The 19,870-nt window shown below is 33.6% G+C and overlaps 1 protein-coding gene across 30 annotated transcripts in view; it reads left to right on the forward strand.

Moving 5' to 3' along the window:
- Window positions 1-19,870, forward strand: part of OPA1 (OPA1 mitochondrial dynamin like GTPase) — a 100,996-nt gene that overhangs the window by 26,691 nt on the left and 54,435 nt on the right. For 18 of the 30 annotated variants that reach the window (XR_010116510.1, XM_063620558.1, XM_063620561.1 and 15 more), the window contains 5 exons: window positions 6,675-6,785; window positions 11,900-11,953; window positions 15,695-15,799; window positions 17,623-17,709; window positions 18,379-18,492. Coding sequence is in view for 29 of the 30 variants with exons in the window: in XM_063620558.1 (XP_063476628.1) it covers window positions 6,675-6,785; window positions 11,900-11,953; window positions 15,695-15,799; window positions 17,623-17,709; window positions 18,379-18,492 (471 nt within the window). In the remaining variant the exon portion in view is untranslated. The remainder of the gene's footprint in view (window positions 1-6,674; window positions 6,786-11,899; window positions 11,954-15,694; window positions 15,800-17,622; window positions 17,710-18,378; window positions 18,493-19,870) is intronic. The other 12 variants (XM_063620572.1, XM_063620567.1, XM_063620573.1 and 9 more) reach the window with 1 other exon arrangement.

Raw genomic sequence — 19,870 nt, forward strand, 5'->3', positions numbered from 1 at the left:
AATCAATTCCCTGATATTGATAGTTAACAAAGTTATGTATGGGGTTATTTATGGTATGTTATTTTCAATACATATTCATCAACAAAATCCGTATGAAAGTTATAGGAGAATTGCTGAGGTAGAATAACATACTTTGCTCTGTATTTATAATACTCATATATTTACCTGACGTTTTCTGAGTCCACTTTTTTCATTCTTTTGGAATTGGTAAAATAACTGATTCCTTGAAAGTTTTTTTCTAAATAACACCTAGATAAATAGATTAATAGAAAAAATATTGTATGAATGTTTTAACATTCATGTAATATGGAACATGTAATTTTTATACTGGAGGTTATTATAGTTTTATTACATCCAGGAAATCATTTTATGTTTATTTTGGAAGCAGGAAGAAGAAATAATTTCTATGAATAGGTTTTCATCTCTTTCCTTGTTCTTCAACTTTGAACTTTTTATATTCCAAATTTTAATTATATTTCAAAAGATTTTTTTCTTTTGCCTTTTAATTTTATCTTTTGGAGAAAAATGTACGTCAAAATGTATGTACGTGTATTTGCCTTTTGATTTGACCTTTTTTGACACTCTTTTGCATTGACATTATTTTAACCAAAGGACACTCTTGATTGTTCATGCTACTGTGGGAAAAAAAAAATAATTAGAAATTAGCCTAATATTTGTGGCTTATTTTGAGTGAAGGCCTTAGCCCTTAAGGCAATTAACTTTACTGTGGAGAGAAGAGCTAATCTACTGGGGAGAAGGAGCCTTTGTTACAGGGGTGGTAGTGTGGTTCTTTGAGTGACAAGATTTCTGTTTGCCAAACTGGTTAGGAGAGGTCTGTATGTCTGCTTTCTCTCTTATGGCCTAGGATCACTTTGGTGAATGAAAAACCTGTTTCAGGGCCTGACTCAGATAATTCCCTTAAAACCCTGCTAAGATCGTAAATGAATAATCAGTAATTGAACAGAAGCTCTGCAATAATAGAAAAGAAGCCAGATAATTATTTTTGGAAATTTAATTTTATTTACAGATTTTATTTTATACAATAGACATGGAATTAAATTTATTACATTATGTTCTAATTTACTCTTTGCTTGTTTTAATTTGCTTGTTTGACAATAAATGTCCTTGTAAACTATTTCCTTTTAACTTTTTCTCAATTTTTGGTGCGTATTTTCCCCATTGAAGACTTACCAATTATTTTTTTCAACTGTTTGTTATACATACTGAATCTAGAGTTGTAATTAAGCTACTTTCATTACTGGTTAAGTCAAATTGTAGCAAATGCTACTATAAAAATTTACTATCCAAAAATGTGTCTCAAGCCCCAACTGATGGTTTCAAATTCTATTATTAATAATATGCAGCATTGTGTTTGCAAAGCTTGGCTGTTTCTTGTGATGCTTGAGAATGATGAGTCACTCAGCTAAACTGACTGATTTTGAGACTTGTGTACAAATTGATGGTTGAAGGTTAGCATGCAAAGAGAGGCCTTAGCTTAGCAGTACCTTTTTGACATCAGTCTGACATCACGTTTGAAAATGTGGGCAAGAATCAGAGGTGGTAGGGTGGCCAGGCTTTAGCTGAATACTTTTTTAACTGGTTCAGTCTGAGGGCTGAAAGCCCCAGATTTAAACAGTATTTAGAGTTTGAAGCAGTCAAGTATTAGTTTAATGGTTGTCAGGTTTGTAACAAAGTTTCTGGCTAGACTTCTACTAGAAATGTAAAAGTGTATGTGAATCAGCTTTTGAAAAAAGTAATAATAATTGAAAAACATTTACAACTAGAACTAAAGAAAAGATTTGTCCTTTCTAATAGGAAAACACATCTGGGGAAGTGCTGGCAAATAGCAGAACAGTTAGGACCATTCAAAGTCAACTGAAGTGAGAGTGACGGGGAGCTGAGGGGAACGCAGATAGTTTGACTTCAGTCAGACAGAATAAACATGATGAACCGATAACCTGTGATTCCCAGCCTGGGGTTCCTACCGGAGTTTTAGGTGTCCTGGAAAGTTATAATACTGGTCTTCAAAAAGTCTACAGAAAGCATAGATTTCCACATAATGCTGCACAGGCTAATGAATTAATCAAGTTTCTTTGGTTTGGCCTGGATTTATATCCATTCAGTTTGTGGACACTAATGAATTATTTATGTCATGTTGATCAAAAGTTCTCATATGATTTGATTAACGAAACATTGAAAAAAATAGTAAAACCAACCATTTTTAACCTTACACTACTATCTGGAGGTATGATTGACATACATTAAAACCACCTCTTAATAAATGCTTCTTGTTAATCAAAAATTTGAAAACGTATGTCCACTGGAGGAAAAGAGACGTAGCCCTTGATGTGAATTGAATATTACTGAGACTTGGAGACCTTCAGAACTACCTGAAGACGAATTGAAGTGCTGCCTGCTTTAGAGAATTGGACTAATTTAATTTGGGAGTCAGCCGATTGCTGCATATCAGTCATCATATATACTGGTGACAAGACCACTTAGTTCATTCCCTTTTTTAGATTCTGTAAGATTATTGTGTTCCAGTGAAATTGATTTGCAAAATGAGACATTTTATTTTCTGTGCTTTTGTTCTGTCATGTTTCTGATCGGTCATAAGCATCTCACAGAAGTAAGAAATATGGCCATTCAGAAGGCAACAAGCACATTTATAATTTATAGAAAATTTTTGAAGGACTTTTTCATGGCCCGAATCATGAAAAGTAGTAGTATTGTTTTAAGTATAATTATTAAATTATAATACATTAATGTTCTTTCTTGCAACGTATTACTCTCATTCTTTTTTTTTTTTTTTTTTTTTTGAGACAGTGTCTCGCCCTGTTGCCTGGCTGGAGTACAGTGGTATGATTTTGGCTCACTGCAACCTCTGCCTCCCAGGTTCAAGCAATTCTCCTGTCTCAGCCTCCCAAGTAGCTGGGATTACAGGCTCCCGCCACCACGCCTGGCTAATTTTTGTACTTTTAGTAGAGACAGGGTTTCACCAGGTTGGTCAGGATGGTCTCAATCTCTTGACCTCATGGTCCGCCCACCTCGGCCTCCCAAAGTGTTGGGATTACAGGCGTGAGCCACCCAGCCCTCTGATTCTTAATTTTATGGTTTATGTTGTACCTCTCCAGCTGAAGTTATCTCTTTTCTTTTTTCTGCATGTTTAATGTTCACTCATCTTTATAGCACAGCTCAATTGTCACTTCATGAAGCCTTCCATAACCTTTGTAGCTCCATTAATTATATTCTTCTGAGTGTTTAAAACACTTGTCATATGAAACACTATTACTTTGGCTTATATTCTTACTATCTAATCGGCCATTTCTGTTACTAAATCTTTTTCTCAGAGCACCTGGGATAGTCTTCTGTCTTAGTAAAATCAGTTGATTGATTCAACTCGGCAGAGTAGAGGCTGATGAAAGTAAATAAATCTGGTTGATGCCAACAAAATTTTGGTCCCCTCAATATTTTGCTCTCATTACCTGCAAATTCTCCCTGGCCTTCATATTTGGCAACCATTGAGGAGAACAAGGCTGTAAAAGTAGTTCATGTACTTGATATTCTGAATTGGAATTAAGCAATGTTGCTTAAGTAGGATTTGCTTTTCTGGGATTTCTTATGCAACAAATAATGTAGTAACTGGAAATCCAAGTTCAAGGCACTGACAGATTCGATGTCTTCTGAGGACCCTTGGCTTCATAGATGATGTCTTCTCCCTATATCCTCACATAGCAAAAGGGGCCAGGCAGCTCTGGCCTTTTTTTGTAAGACCAGTAACTCCAGAAACCTCATGACCTCATCACCTCCCAAAGGCCCCACCTCTCAATACTATCACATTGTGAGGCTAGGTTTCAACATATGAATTGTGGGGGACAAAAATTCAGACCATAGTATCATATTTCAAGATTACTTAAAATCTTCTCTACCAAACTCATTAACTTTTAGGTTAGCACAGTATTTTCATTTGATATTTTGGTTTCTGGAGTTATTATTGATTTTCTTGATCTGATGTTATAATTAAAAAAAACCAGAACACTGTACGTGAAATGAGACTGAGATAAGGAAGCTGATTCAGAGATGGAGATTTAAAAAAACAGAGATGAGAGATTGAGATCTGCAGTGTCAAATTGACAATAGCCAGGAGTCAGGAGACATTAAGAGACTATATCATCTGTGATTGTTAATGATTATTTATTGTTATTTATAAATACTACTGTATTTTATATATATATATATAGTTTTAAAAATTATTTTTGTGCCATTTCTTGAAAGAAAAATGTCTAAGCTTGGGAAAATATTTATTGAAAAATGTGGTTTGTACATCTGAGGAGTGTATCTTGCACAGTAGATGTGTAGATTTCTTCCTCTTCCTGTTCCACATGGCCTTAGCTTAGAGGCTGTGTGGCCATCACTTGGTATTTAGGGTAAGACTGGTGCACAAAATCAAAGACAGGTAACCTTGGTATAAGTGTAGTATCATGTAAATAGCTTTTCTATGTCTAATTCTTGTTTTCTTCCTACTTTTTCAGGAGGTCAATTTCAGTTCATTTCAAGTATCTTTACATAATAGTGCTTCAGCAACAGGCGTGGAAGGAAAGAGACATGTCTCTAGAGTGTTTTCTTGAAATCTAATAATAGATGATGGGAGTATTTACCATGCAGTTGTGTATATACATAAGCAGTGAATTTGAGAGGAATTTTTAAGCTATAAATAAAAAAGCATTGTGTGCCTCATAGACGCAAGTAAGAAATGTGGAACATGGCTGATCCAAAGGGAATGAGTTATCTCAATTGATTAATCACAGTCAGTTACAGATTGAACTCTTTATTCTACTCTTTGCCCCCTTCTCACTATTGCACTTGACTAGTCTTAAAAAAGAAAGAAATGTGGAATATTTTCTCACTACTTTGGGATTTTATAAATTAGAATACTAGTGGTATGTAAATATAGCAGGTACACTACTATATAAACCAACATAGGAAGCCTTCTTTAAAGGGAATTGTTTGAGAAATTTGAACACTTGAATGATTTGAATAAAGGATTGTGATAAATGATCAAATGAAAGAAAATAAATCAGGTTACTCTTCTTTCTGCTTGATAAAGCAATGATTTTTTTTAAAGGTAAAAATTATGAGAATGATGAGGATAGTAGTTAGCATTGTCTTTCTTTGATAGGTTTGTTAATGATCATAAAACTGATTTATTTAAAGACATGTCTTTTTATAACTATATTTTATACTATTGTATCTGGAAACAAATATTGAATTTCATTTGTCATGTGGAAGAAATCAACTAGTTATAACCTTTGATTTATAGTAAATCAACTAGTTTCATTTATTGTCTAATATTGGCAATGATCACAGCCTAATATATCAAAACTAACATAATAAAAATTCTCCAAATTATATCCAGATTTTAAGATACTTTCTAATTATATAAAATAAAATATTTTGGGCAGCCATTTTTTTTAACTCTGAAACTATTTAAAACTCCTAATTTAGAATATCTTAATAAATACCCATTTTCCTCTTTTTATTTTTATAACTTGGTAAAAATTGAGTCCATTGTTTTCCCAGAACGCTGTTCTTAAACAAATGGTTACCTCATTCACTAGAACTTTACTTTTTTTAGGATTTCTAATTAAGAAAACATTAGGCTTGTAACATTGTCAAATTTGGTTGTCTTTCCTCCACATTTTTTGAGGTCAATTATCTAATAGGCCATCAATTAATAAAGCTATGCAGGAAATGACATGTATTTTAATATCATGCCACATGTGAATATCCTGTATTAAAAATTGTATCAATACACTATTGTATAATTATGAAATGGAATGAATTTTAGAAATAGAAAAGATGATTTTTTGTGCATAGGTCCAAACTGTGTTTTGTTTTCATTTCAAAATTTCATAATAACTATATTGTCTTCATATCTTAATTGTGTTTTTTTATAGCACTTGTTTAGTAATTTGTATATGCTTGGTTGTATTCTCAGAGGCTGTTTCTATTTAATGTTGTCAAAACAGCTCATAAAAAGTGAAAATTCGGTCAGACTAGTTATTTGATATATATGAAATCAAAACAACCTGAAACATTATCTTTTAATTTAAATAAAGAACCCTAAATTTTAATCAAATGTATGCAAAGGCACATAGAATATATGACTTAATGTAAGACCTTGATTAAATTGATGCTGGAAACGTGTTCCTAGGGACCTTTACTTGAATAAATGAAATATCAAGAAAAAATACTTAAGAATAATAATTTAATAAGTAAGCAAGCTATTATGATCTTCAATCAGTCCTGAGAGAATCATCGTTGAGAATTAGAAAATTTAGACCAGTAAGATCAACACTGTTAAAAAAAAAAATCAGTATTTTTTCTGCATATTTTTTATAAATCTGGCTCATTTTATTTAGCACTTATTATTGCACTTTCCTTTTCACTTTTTAAACTATGCTGTTTTATTTTTCTGAGACATCTGATTTACTGAGGAGGAAAATGGAAATGCAGTACAGAGCCCAAGGGTATGACGGCTTTAAATGAGTTTCCATTTCTGTTTTAAGTTAACCATCCCTCCCTATCTTACATCTGTTCCTGTGTTGCACCCTTTGGTTTAACATTGTTTTCCTCCCCAATTTCCTCTTCTCCTCATTGTGAACTCATGGCAGGGTCTGCTTGGTGAGCTCATTCTCTTACAACAACAAATTCAAGAGCATGAAGAGGAAGCGCGCAGAGCTGCTGGCCAGTATAGCACGAGCTATGCCCAACAGAAGCGCAAGGTGATGGATGGTTTAAGGGGGCTGCCGATACATTCACACTAATCAGCCATTTCTGCCAAGATCATGTCACCTTAATCCGTTCATGGACTCCAAATATAAGAAATTAATTTGACAAAGTAAAAATATAAAAGATGCATCATATAAATATGTAACTTTTCTGGAGTGGGTAGTATAGGAAAAGCCAAAAGTAACAAATTCAAGCAGAGGAATTTTGGTTTCTGAAAATTAGGTTGTCTGTAGGGTCCCTGTATTTATATTTAGAACAAAATTAGGAATTGCTGTTTATATGGTCCAGTTATTGAGTCACCCTAAGTTTGTAGGCATCTTACCTACCTACTTGCTCCCCAAGTTTTTATTTCTAAAATGAAAAGCATTGCTGTAGATGACCAGTTCACACTAAAGAATAACATTTATTTCTTTGTTTTAGCTAAAGTATATGGATAGGGAACATTCATATTCTTATAGAAGAAAATTATTTTGACTTTTGTGCAAAAGGATGTAGTTCTTACACTTTGACAAACTCATTGTGTACAGCTTTCACATTAATCAAAGTCAGCACAAATAAATTTTCACCTTGGACCACTGAGGGTTTGAACACTGGAAATTTGATATAATTCTGGTTGCTAAAGAACAAGTTCTAATAAAAGCGTAAGTCTATACCAATATGTGGCTGTTGGTGCAATCAGCAGGTCCGTAAAAATATGATTTTGATGGTTAGGTAATCCTACAACGTAGATCCCAAAGTTCATGTTTGGAAGAGATTTTTAGGTCAAAGTGAAATAAGTGTAATGAACTTTATACTCTGAGATCTTGAAATCAGCTAATTATGTTACATCTTATTAGATCAGAAAAGTTTTGAAGTTATATACAAACCCTAGTCAGGAAAAAAGATTCAGTCATGTAATTCTTGTACATTCTACTATTTAAATCAACCAGTATTATAGATTATGATTTAGTGCAGTAATTCTGCTGGCTAACCTTATCTCATTTGGTGGTGGTTAATACTTCAGAGTACTCACCATAGTTTCATTTATTTTTTCAGCATCACTTCCTGGTTTTTCTCAATTCCATGGCTGTGGAATCAATTCCTATGTATATTTAGCTTCGGTGAGCAAAAACATAGCTAGAAAAAGAAAAGAAGTGAGTTTCCTACCTAGTTAAATTAAAGTCGATGTGTTAAGCCAAGGAGGACTTATTTTGAACGGTACTTTAACAATCCCTGTTCTGTATACTGTGAATATATCATTTAAATAGCCTAATAAATTGGATGCTTAGGCTGAGCCACCCATACTTTAGTTTTGTTACAGAAAGAAGGGAGAGGAGCAAGTATGTTCATGTATGTTACTTAGAAATAAGAATGTAGCTGTAGTTACACGTTGTTTTTAAGTTTTTTTCGTAAGACAACTGGAAATGAGTCCCATAGGCCTGCTATTTAACATTCTAAGATATGACTTAAGATTAATGATGAGCTTTTGAATCTGACAATTCAAGAGATATCCATAATGAATACTGATTCATTTTCTACATTGCTGAAAGCTAATGTTCATTTTAAGCCTACTTTAGTAGGCTTTATTTGGGCTTAGAGATGTTATTCCTCTTTCTGATATTTATCGGGTTATCTGTTTAACCCTTTTATATCTCCCTTTCCCGATTTGTAAATTAGAGACTGGCAAGACTTTTTACCCTGAGTAGAGCACCAAACATGGCTTGTTCCTGCCCACACTGTAGTTACCTTCAGGGGAAGTTAATGGGACTTTAAAAGCAATTTATGCTCTTTTATAGTGTAATTATCCCTCTTACTATCCCGAAAGACTGTACCTTACAATATCCTCCACTCCTTTCCCCCTGTAGTTACTACAGAGATGACTTTTCGGTTCTTCACTGCCATCATGATCAAAATCCTAATTCACGAGATTTTTATCATTCCAGGCATGTGAGGTTTACTTGATGCATAAAACCACAAGTACTTTTTGTTGTTTTTTAATTGTTTTTTCTCTCTTATCTTCTTGAAAGTCTAAGTAGATCATCATTTTTGATGTCTTATTAGTAGCAACTAATAAATTTTCCCTGTATCTTCTCAGCAAAAGAACTCAAGCAGAGACAGAAGATTAGAACTACCATTGGTAGTTTTGCCTCCTATGGATATGTTCACATTCATAGAAATTTTTACAATGACCTTTTTATATATGTATTTCAGAATTTCAGAATGGCCTCAATGGCTTAATAGGAAGAAATACTTGAAATTTTTAAATCAGGGCTTGGTTTTGTGAGGAGCTAGTAAAGGTTTTTCTCTTTCAGCTTTAGCTTATTTCTGCGGAGGATTCCGCTCTTTCTCCATCAGTTTCATAGCCCTGGAATTGTAGAAAAGCTCTGGTTTCAAGACCATTGATATCCATTTCTGTCAGGGTGAGTTTTAAATTTATTTCATGATGCGAACAATGTATTGAACAACAGGGCATGAACTTGTTCTCGTTGTAAGTGGCTGAATTTTATCAGTAAAGCACATCAAAATTACCCCAATTGCTGGTTAAGACCTAGAGTGACAGATTGAAAATAGCTTGTGTTATTCTCTTAAGAAAATAGGTAAAGATTATCATCTCATCAATCTTTAATGTTTGTTTTATAAATCTAAATGTCTTTATCTTGTTTCCTAGGAAATATTAGGTCTAATTTTTTACTTTACCACCAGCTGTCTTTTATTTTACTCTTTTTTTGAGACGGAGTTTCGCTCTTGTTGTTCAGGCTGGAGTGCAGTGGCACTATCTCAGCTCACTGCAACCTCTGCCTGCCGGGTTCAAGCGATTCTCCTGCCTCAGCTTCCCGAGTAGCTGGGATTACAGGCAGATGCCACCACACCGGGCTAATTTTGTATTTTTAGTAGAGACGGGGTTTCTTCATGTTGGTCAGGCTGGTCTCGAACTCCCAACCTCAGGTGATCTGCCTGCCTCAGCCTCCCAAAGTGCTGGGATTACAGGCATGAGCCATCGCGCCTGGCCAGCTGTCTTTTAATATAACATTATGATTAATTGTGATGTTCCATTAAACTAAGCGGAGAGGAAACACGCTGGTAAACCATGCGTGAGTTATTCCTTGTACCGGAAAGGCAAATGACACATTTTATCCTAAAATTCAAATGTATAAACATCTTAACAGTTGTGATCATTAAATACTACTAATCTAGCATAGAAATTATATTTGTAATATTCTACTAACCTTATATCATTTTAACTTTTTATATAACTTTTTTATTTCACCAAATTAAGTTAACCTTTTGTAGCCCTCGGCTTATACTGAACATCCTAACTTTTTTGTTTAATTGTATTAGTTTTTAAGTTATTGCCCCAGATGTCAAGTAATCCTGGATTTTCTATAATAATTTAGGATATATTGCATGAAGTCAGTATTTACATTTAAAACTAAAACAATTTATACTAATACAGTTTATACATTTCACGCTAATTTAGCTACAGTTGGATAAATATTTAATGGAACAAAGTAAATCAAAGTACCTTTTAAAATGAATTGGAAATTAAATCCACATAACAATTTTTTGTGACCACACTGTTACGGTGTGATGGCATGCCAAATGATCATAATGTGGAATTATTTCTTTCTTCATTGGCTTTCAAGATTCTGTTCTTTAGTTTGTGGGCTCCTCTCCAACTTGCTTGTCTCCTCACAGTTTCGGCGACTGTTTATAATTCTTGTCCATCTTACATAAACACACATAGTCAAAATGAAAAAAAGCTTCTATCAGCAGATCTGTGCTTGCTGTACAGAAATGGGAAAACAATTGAAGTTTGCATTATCTTTTTTCTAATTACCAGATCATTTTTGGAGCTATTTAGGCATAGGCTTTTAAGGAAAAAAGAAAAAAAGAGTGTACCTTTTGTTTCTAGCAAGGGTTGTTATCTATATTATTGAAATGAAAAATTGGGAAAATTATGATAAAGTATTTAGAAATAGGAATTAAAATCTTAAAATAACTTTTCATAGCATGGACAAGACTTATTAATGTCTACCTCAATAAGCAAATCATTAAAATTTTTTCATGTATATTTGCTGCCATGATGTGTTGTGATTGCTTAAATAACCGATGAATGAAGATCAACAAGGATTTAAATGAAGAGAAATATGGATTTAACTATTTTCTCCTGTGAAATAAGTTCATATTTACAAGTTTTGATTTTCAGAAATTAGACAATTATTTTTAAAGGCTGGGATGACAACTTCTGCCTGTTACCAAGAAGTCAAAGCACAGTTATGTGAATTCGTCATAAATCACATCATTTTTATTATATTTGATTATTATATTTTGTATTTATAATTGTATTGTGACTACTTTAAAACCTGTTATATAATTGTTTTTTAATATTTTATTTTAGAATTATTAGCATTAATAACAATTTGAAGTAGTTTACACAATACCTGTGAGTTTTGTTTTATATTGAAATTAATTTTAGTTGCTGTACTTGGCTTCATTGCTATGGATGCATTCTCTGTATTATGAGTTAGCAGATCTTTCCTTGGAATTGAATTTAAAAGCAAGCATTTGGCTCCACCTAAATCTCTGAAAATGCAACTTGTCCTTTGCATTTATTACATAATTTGCTACTTATGGTAGAGAAATGGATACAATACAAAAATATTTCCTTATAAGATACACTGTGACCAATGAGCTTTTTAAATAGCTGTAAATAGTAACATGTATTTGACTTTTCAAAACACATTTCTGGAGGGATATCAGTGGTTTATTTCCCCAAACATGAGTCCCTATGCTTTAGTACAAAACAACTTCTGAAGAATTTAGTAACCATATGTGTTGATCTCTTATTTTTCTAACTAGGCTTTCATAAGAAATGACTAGAATAGCAACAGGAAAATGATTGCCTTTTAAGGTTTTTGTTTCTCAGTGTAAAATTTTGGTGAACCATTTTTATTGATAAATACAGGTATTTTTACTTTCTTAAATCACTTGATTTAAAATTACTTTGATTAAATATGCATATAAAGTCAGTTGTTTTTAACTCTCAATACTTATCAAAAAAATTTAACTTGCTGTACATTCTGAATAAACCTAATTCTATTCAACTAAAATTATTTTAAACATTTAGGTGTCAGACAAAGAGAAAATTGACCAACTTCAGGAAGAACTTCTGCACACTCAGGTAATCGCGATGACTAAGAAAAACTAGGGACTTTTAAAAATTATATTCGAATATAACTTTGGTGATATGGACATTTAGTTTTTCAACAGAGCAAAATTTGGAATGTTTAATGATAGAACCTTATTATCGATAGATGCAAAAGCTAATTGGGAAATAAGGAATAAAGACAGAACTAGATAAGTATGGAGTTAACTCATTTATATGTAAAAACCTATTTTGAGTGAATCTTATGCCCAAAAGGGAGAAAGTGGCTCGACCTTGTATAAACTTATGCTTGCATTTTTACATTGATAAGCTAATACAGTTAAAGAAATTTGAGTTGAGTCTACCACATCGTTCTAGTGGACTCTCAGGAAACTTACTTTGCTTCGCAAGTCTGAAAGCAGTCAGACAATGCTTATCTAAAGCTCTTTCTGGCACTGCTTAGAAAAGCTATTTTCTTATAGTTGGTGATAAAATTATTACTTTAAGGACCTATTTTGTGCAATGTAATTAGTGGGTAACATTCTAGTACAAAATTACCCTATCACAGCCGGGCGCGGTGGCTCATGCCTGTAATCCCAGCACTTTGGGAGGCCGAAGCGGGTGGATCACGAGGTCAGGAGATCGAGACCATCCTGGCTAACACAGTGAAACCCCTTCTCCACTAAAAATACAAAAAATTAGCCAGGCGGGGTGGTGGGCGCCTGTAGTCCCAGCTACTCGGGAGGCTGAGGCAGGAGAATGGCGTGAACCCAGGAGGCGGAGCTTGCAGTGAGCCCAGATGGCGCCACTGCACTCCAGCCTGGGCGACAGAGTGAGACTCTGTCTCAAAAAAAAAAAAAAAATTACCCTATCACTCAATCATCAGTTTTTCTATGTAGGTGACACTGACATGCATTAATTAACTTATTTTTTAAAGTTCAAAGAGTTACTATCAGCTGGGCATGGTGGGTCATGCCTGTAATACCAGCACTTTGGGAGGCTGAGGCAGGAGGATCGCTTGAGCCCAGGAGTTTGAGACCAGCTTGGGCAACCCGGAGAAACCCCGTATCTACAAAAAATTTTTTAAAAATTAGCCATGTGTAGTGGTTTGTGCCTGTAGTCCCAGCAGCTGAGAGGCTAAGGCAGGAGGATCACTTGAGTCACAGGAGGTCAAGGCTACTGTGAGCCATGATTGCTCCCTGGCCAATAGAGCAAGACCCTGTCTGGATTAAAAAAAAAAAAGAAAAAGTTAATCTTGGATCTCTTTTTTGTGAAAAAGTGAAACAGCTACAAGTTGACTATCTCTTATCTGAGATGCTTGGGGCCAGCGTGTTTTGGATTTCAGATTTTTGAATTAGGGATAATCAGTCAGTATTATGTTTTGAGTCCCAGGTTTCTTTGGTATCTATTTATTGAGTCTCAAACCTCACTATACGCTAGACTCAACTGTGCTCTAGAAAGAGCACTGTATCTATGTTTTTAAGGCTTCCTAGCCAGGTGATTCCAATCTGCAACCAGGGGTAAGAATCATTGGTCACAAAGCATAGCCTCTGGAGCACATTAGAAATGCACATTCTTGACCCCATCCCATACCTACTGAAGAATCAGAAACTCTGGGATGAAATTCGGCAATCTGTTTTTAAACGCCCTCAAGGTAATTCTGCTGCATTCTAAAGTTTGAGAATTACTGTTCTAGAGCTTTGAGAGACAGCCCAATAGCACATCTCTTCAGGATGGCTGCAAATTGGCATCTGTACCAAAATGTTTCCATCCCCAGAAAATGTAGACCCCAAAATTGATTTTGTGTTTACAAAGAAATGAGCCACTGGAAATTCTACCCTCTTATATATCCCTTGATATAAACCCTTCAATTTATGCAATTGTAATTGTCAGCCATGAGGCACTGTTAGACCGTCTTATGGAGAATTCACTGGGTTATCCGTATCAATGATGTCCAATAGAAATATCCAAGCCACTTGTGTAATTTTTAATTTTTACATTAAAAAAGGGTAAAAAGAAATGTGGAATTAGTTTTAATAATATATTTAACCCAGTCTATCCCAGATAGTATCATTTCAACATGTGATCAGTATAAAAAATATTAGTGAGGTATTTTACGCATACAGCACAATCTCATTTCAGACCAGCCACATTTCAGGTACTTGATAACTACATGTGGCTAGTAGCTGCCGTATTAAACAACACAGATCTAATCCTTAGATGCTACCAGAATTTTGTTATATATACTATTCCTAGATATAAATGAATAAGTTTATGTAAAAATATGTTTATAGTAGAGTCTAGCCAGTAGTTCTACCTGTCTCATACTATGTATGTGTTCAATTATGTATGCATTCTTTTAATTTGGCTTGAGTTGGACTTGCTGTAAAGATAGAACCATGATTTCCTGTGAATTACTTTGTTCTTGAAAGATTCCAATAAGCTAAAAGAATTATAAGGAATATTTTCTATTATAAAAGGCATATTATAAGTTGGACATAAACATTCTGCTGGTTGTAGGAAGGGGTTATTTTAATAGTTTTCTCTATATTGTTAATGTTTAGAGAAGAAATAAAAGCTGGGAAGACAAATTAGAAAGGATCAAATTTATTTGAGAAGGAAAATGTGTAGATAAGCAACTACTTACCAAAAAAAAAAAAAAACCTGTTTAGACATATAAGTCTTCTTTAAAAATCTGTTTTTATATCATTCTTTTTGGTTTCTTTTTTTTTTGTAAGTAGTTGCTTGGCTACACATTTCCTTCTCAAATAAATTTGATCCTTTCTAATTTGTCTTCCCAGCTTTTTTTGTCTTCGCCAGTCTGGAGTGCAGTGGTGCAATCTTGGCTGACTGCAACCTCCGCCTCCCGGGTTCAAGCGATTCTCCTGCCTCAGCCTCCCTAGTAGCTGGGACTACAGGCGCCCGCCACAACGCCTGGCTAATTTTTAGTAGAGGCAAGGTTTCACCATGTTGGCCAGGATGGTCTCGATCTCTTGGCATCATGATCCGTCTGCCTCGGCCTCCCAAAGTGCTGGGATTACAGGCGTGAGCCTCCGCACCCAGCCTATATCATTCTTTTAAATATTAATATATTATCTCTGGACATGGAAACATAACAAAACATAGAAGAGTTTGAGCCTCTGACAGACCTCTATTCAAAACCCTACTCCTCTACCAGGCGACCTTGGTCAGGCTCTCAGATATTCCTCGCTCTTTATTCCTAGTCTGTGTAATTCCTGCTTTATGGGGTTTTTGTGAAGGCTAAGGGAGTTAATGCATTTGCAACACTTACTAATGAGTCTGTCACATAATGCATGCTTGGGTACTGCTAGCTATTATTATTTTATAGCATCTTAATTAAAACCTAAAATAATGTCAAGAAAGGGAAGAATTTGAATTTGTGTTAAATGGCCCTGTAATGTGAAGACTTAAAATTTTGATATAATAGGAAATATTCCCTTTTAGAATGTACTTAAGAACTGCTTCTTTAAATTCTTACGTTTTTACTATTTCAAAATAATTTTTTCAATGTGAGTAGCAAGGAATTTTCCAAATGAAATTCTTAATTATGATAGAAAATTACAATGATTTCCACTGTTTGTAAGAGATAATAGTCATTGTTTATTTTATTCCTAATGTTTTCTAGATGCTTTTAAAATGTAATACATTTTAAATAGGAGATATGACTTGAAGATTTTGGAAGATTTTAATTTAGACTTAATACTATTTGATAACCCATCTTTTTCTTATATAGTTACACTTATTATTTTGTTGCAGTTAAAGTATCAGAGAATTTTGGAACGATTAGAAAAGGAGAACAAAGAATTGAGAAAATTAGTATTGCAGAAAGATGACAAAGGCATTCATCATAGAAAGCTTAAGGTATTCTAAGTTTATCTTGTTTAATCTCAAAATTTTACCGCTTAACATTGTGTGTTCATCAGTACCAGTTTTTAAGGAGCTGTAAAGTGTGCTGTCATCCTTTTCTTTCTAATCTAATGTCCTTGGAGGATGGAGGGTCTCTTCCTGTATTAAGACATTTTAAAAGTTGTAGTCTCCAAATACTTGTTTTATACTATGCCCATAAAATCTTTACACTTTTAAGAGCTATTTCACGTGAATCAGTTTATTTTTCTGAAATATCTAGTTTATTTCTAGGCTTAACTTTTACATAAAATTTTATATAAAATCAGAATTGTTAATTGATGGACATGTAAGTGACTTATCATCATTGCTTTACTTGTATGCCAGTGAATGATTAGACCATTTTCTTCAGTTTTTAAAAAAATTAACACTTTTCTTCTAAGGAGAGCTTTCTTAGGCATTTTAAAGAATTTTTGAAAAAGTACATGCTGGTATTATTATCATGAGCACATTGGTAAGCTTATTTATCAATTAATCGAGTCTTACTATTCCCCACCAAACTAACCACATGTGCTAAATTGAATTGAAACAATTATTTAACTTAAATCTCATATAAGTAAGCAGAGTTTATATGTAGCAAAACTGCAGTAAATCATGGTGTATACATTCTGTAGTCAAGGTCCAAAGATAATACAGTTTTAGCTTAACAAACATGCATTAGTAGCTTTGACTGTAAATCATGACTGCACAAAACAGATAACATGACTATTTACAAGTGACACTTAGAACTGAGAAAAGTCATTTCCAAGTGCTAACATATGTAGAGTTTACCTCAGAAACAGTATTTTCTCTCATAAAATGCAGTGGCAATTAACATTTTTTGTTTATTTTTAGGTGGGTGGATTGGCAGTTGCTTGCCATTTAATTTTTTCTAGGGATTAAGAAATGAAAGGAACCTTAAGGCATCATTTTGCTCCTGCCTTAGCATTAAAACTTATCCATAATTATTAAATGCTTGATGATACCCCTTTTTTTCAGGCCTATTTATTTTACTTAATAATTTATTTTATTTTATTTGTAGTTTACTTATTTTGTAATTTATTTAAGTAATTTATTTTATTTTGTAATTTATTTATTTATAATTTATAATTTATTTTATAATTTATATAATTTATTTATAATTTATTTATTATTTTAATTTGTAATTTATTTGTAATAATTTCAAATAATTACATGAAGCTTGTTATACGTAATGCAAAGCACCACGTTCAACTCTGATTCTACAGCAAGAAAATATACAGGATATTTGCCCTTGCTACACTTATTTCAGCCTGCCCAGTTGTCAGCGGATACTTAACCACCCTTACCGGTTTAACAGTCTTCCTGGTTTATCCTTCATTCAGATGCTTGCTTGCACGTGCTCTCTGTCCTCTCTCCTGTTTCTCTCTCATGCATGCCTCAAACTTGGCAAAGAATAATTTCATTGTCAGTTGGTTACCTGACCACCTTATTTTGCCTTTTTGGTGTTAATGGTCTTTTCTTGCATTCAGTATTAGCTCATCAGTATTAAGTAATAATTTCCATCTTACTTAATTAGAATGTTAGGAAATCCTGAATTAATTAACTTTATTAAATCATTGTATCTAAATAAACTGAATGAGAAATGGACTTTTAATCTGTACTATTTTAGTTTTTACTATGAAGATGTATTTATGTAATTTGAGAAAACAATACAATGATTATGGAAAAACAATTTGGATTTATCACTTTTTTCTCTTGACACATTTGTTATATTTTTTTCTTTCACTGTTTTATATTATAACTTTTTAAAATTTTTACAGAAATCTTTGATTGACATGTATTCTGAAGTTCTTGATGTTCTCTCTGATTATGATGCCAGTTATAATACACAAGATCATCTGCCACGGGTACGTGAAAAATTGATAGTGAACTTGCCAGTTAGCAAAAAAAGAAGCAGCTTAGCTTCTTAAAAATTATGTGTATATATATATGTACACATACACATATATACATACTAGATGTAGGCTTTTTTTTAATATAATCTTGTATATTCCAAGTAATGTCTTAAGCAATATTATTTGACTATTTTAGTTCATTATAAATATTAATAAATATAAGTACATTATATTTATGAGTTACTATATGTGTTATGAAGGAAGATATTTGGCTTTATATAGTCATAATATTAGTAATATTTAAATACTGAACAGTGGATTAAATTAGCCATATGCGTGAAATTTAATAGAATTGAAAATGTGTTTTTAAACAGTAAACTAGCTATGGAAAAGCTTTATGGAAAGTTGATAACCTGGTTTTAGAAATACTGGTTTAAATTAGCACAAGTTTTTAAAATAAAAATTAGGCTATAAACAGTTTATCCAGTTATAGTTTTGCTGTTCCTATTTTCAGTGTGCACACATGTATCAATCAGCATTTTTTTTTTACAGATTTTAAAATGTTTTTTCACCTGTAGAAATTTTAAAAGACTAAAAAACTCAGAGCAGCATTACAAATAGGATTTTATTTTAATTTGGTATCAGAAAAATATGAATAAGTGTTCTTTGTTTTGTGGGAAGGTTGTTGTGGTTGGAGATCAGAGTGCTGGAAAGACTAGTGTGTTGGAAATGATTGCCCAAGCTCGAATATTCCCGAGAGGATCTGGGGAGATGATGACACGTTCACCAGTTAAGGTAAGAAAACAGGCCATCTCAGTGAGGTTCCCTAGGAGAGTAACTGCTTCAGTGAGACCTGTTTATTGTGTTGAAATGAAGACTTTTAACCAAAGAAAGAACTGATACATCGTGTTTGGAATAATCCCTAATGTGGAAATCAGTAGGAGGCACAGCCAGGAGGCCAGTGTGGCAGGAGCTGAGTGAGGGGAGAGTGGTAGCAGAGGATGACAGAGACCCACTTGGGAGGCCTTCGGATTTTATTCTGAATAAGATAAGAGAGAAGTTAAGAGAATGAGAATATTGGGAGTGGAGTCAATGAATATAGTTAATTTTCTAGTTTTATTGTGACAAAAGAGCAGAGAAATGAGGCAGTAGCAATTGAATATTGTTGGATTAAGGGAAGGTTTTTAACCCTTTTCCTGTTTAGAAAAAAAAGTGCAGCTCAACACCAGTGCTCATTTAATTTTACGTAAACACACTCTCTGAAGCTGAAGCAAATCTGACTAATTTTCAATGTGAAAATAAAATATAAAAACTGTTCTTAGAGTTATTTCTAAACAGTACTAACATCAGAATCGTCTCAATCATCAGAATGTCTGTTTTTTAAAAGTCAGATTTATCAAATTAATCTTCGGCCAACAACTTTTTGAGAATGATGTAAACATCACACATAGGAATTCTGCATTTTCTAGGATTTGACATTTTCAACTATTGAAAATTACTATATTTTGTAAATGGTCATACCGTTACTAAAAACAGAATGCTTGAAATAGAATGATGTCTTTTGTTTCCAAAGTCAGTATACTAGAGCTATGTGAAAATAATCATAAAAGCGAGATATTTTACGGCAGAGTTATGTTGGGGCAAATGCTGCAGCTGCAAGCACTGCTGGCAAATATTGTCAGAGCAAGTGGGAAAAGGGTTAAAGATGTTTATATGCTCATTATAATGATCTAATAAAGGGGGGGAAATGATGCAAGGGAGAGGGAAAATTGCAAGAGCAAAGTTACTGAGGTGAAGGAGCTTGTGACTTGGTGTACTAGTCCATATCTAGGAGCACTGACAATTTCTCCATGGTCACAGGAAGAAGGTATGGGGCTGCAGAGTCTTTCATTGAACAGATATTGACAGAATGCTTAATATGTACTAGCAGCATTCTAGGTAATATGTTGGTAAACAGCAACAACAAAGAAGATCCTTGCCATAATGGAGGGTATGTTCTAGTAGAGGGAGACAGACACTAGATAATAAATATAATACATAACTGTATAGTATGTTAGAAGGCAATAGTGTTGTACAAAAAGAAAAAGCAGAACCAGGCAAGGAGAATGGGGGTGCCCCAGAGTATTCATAGATTGCATTGATAAGGTGGCATTTGAATCAAGATTTGCAGAAA

Source organism: Symphalangus syndactylus, chromosome 17 (genome assembly GCF_028878055.3).
Source record: "Symphalangus syndactylus isolate Jambi chromosome 17, NHGRI_mSymSyn1-v2.1_pri, whole genome shotgun sequence".
Taxonomy (NCBI): Eukaryota; Metazoa; Chordata; class Mammalia; order Primates; family Hylobatidae; genus Symphalangus; species Symphalangus syndactylus.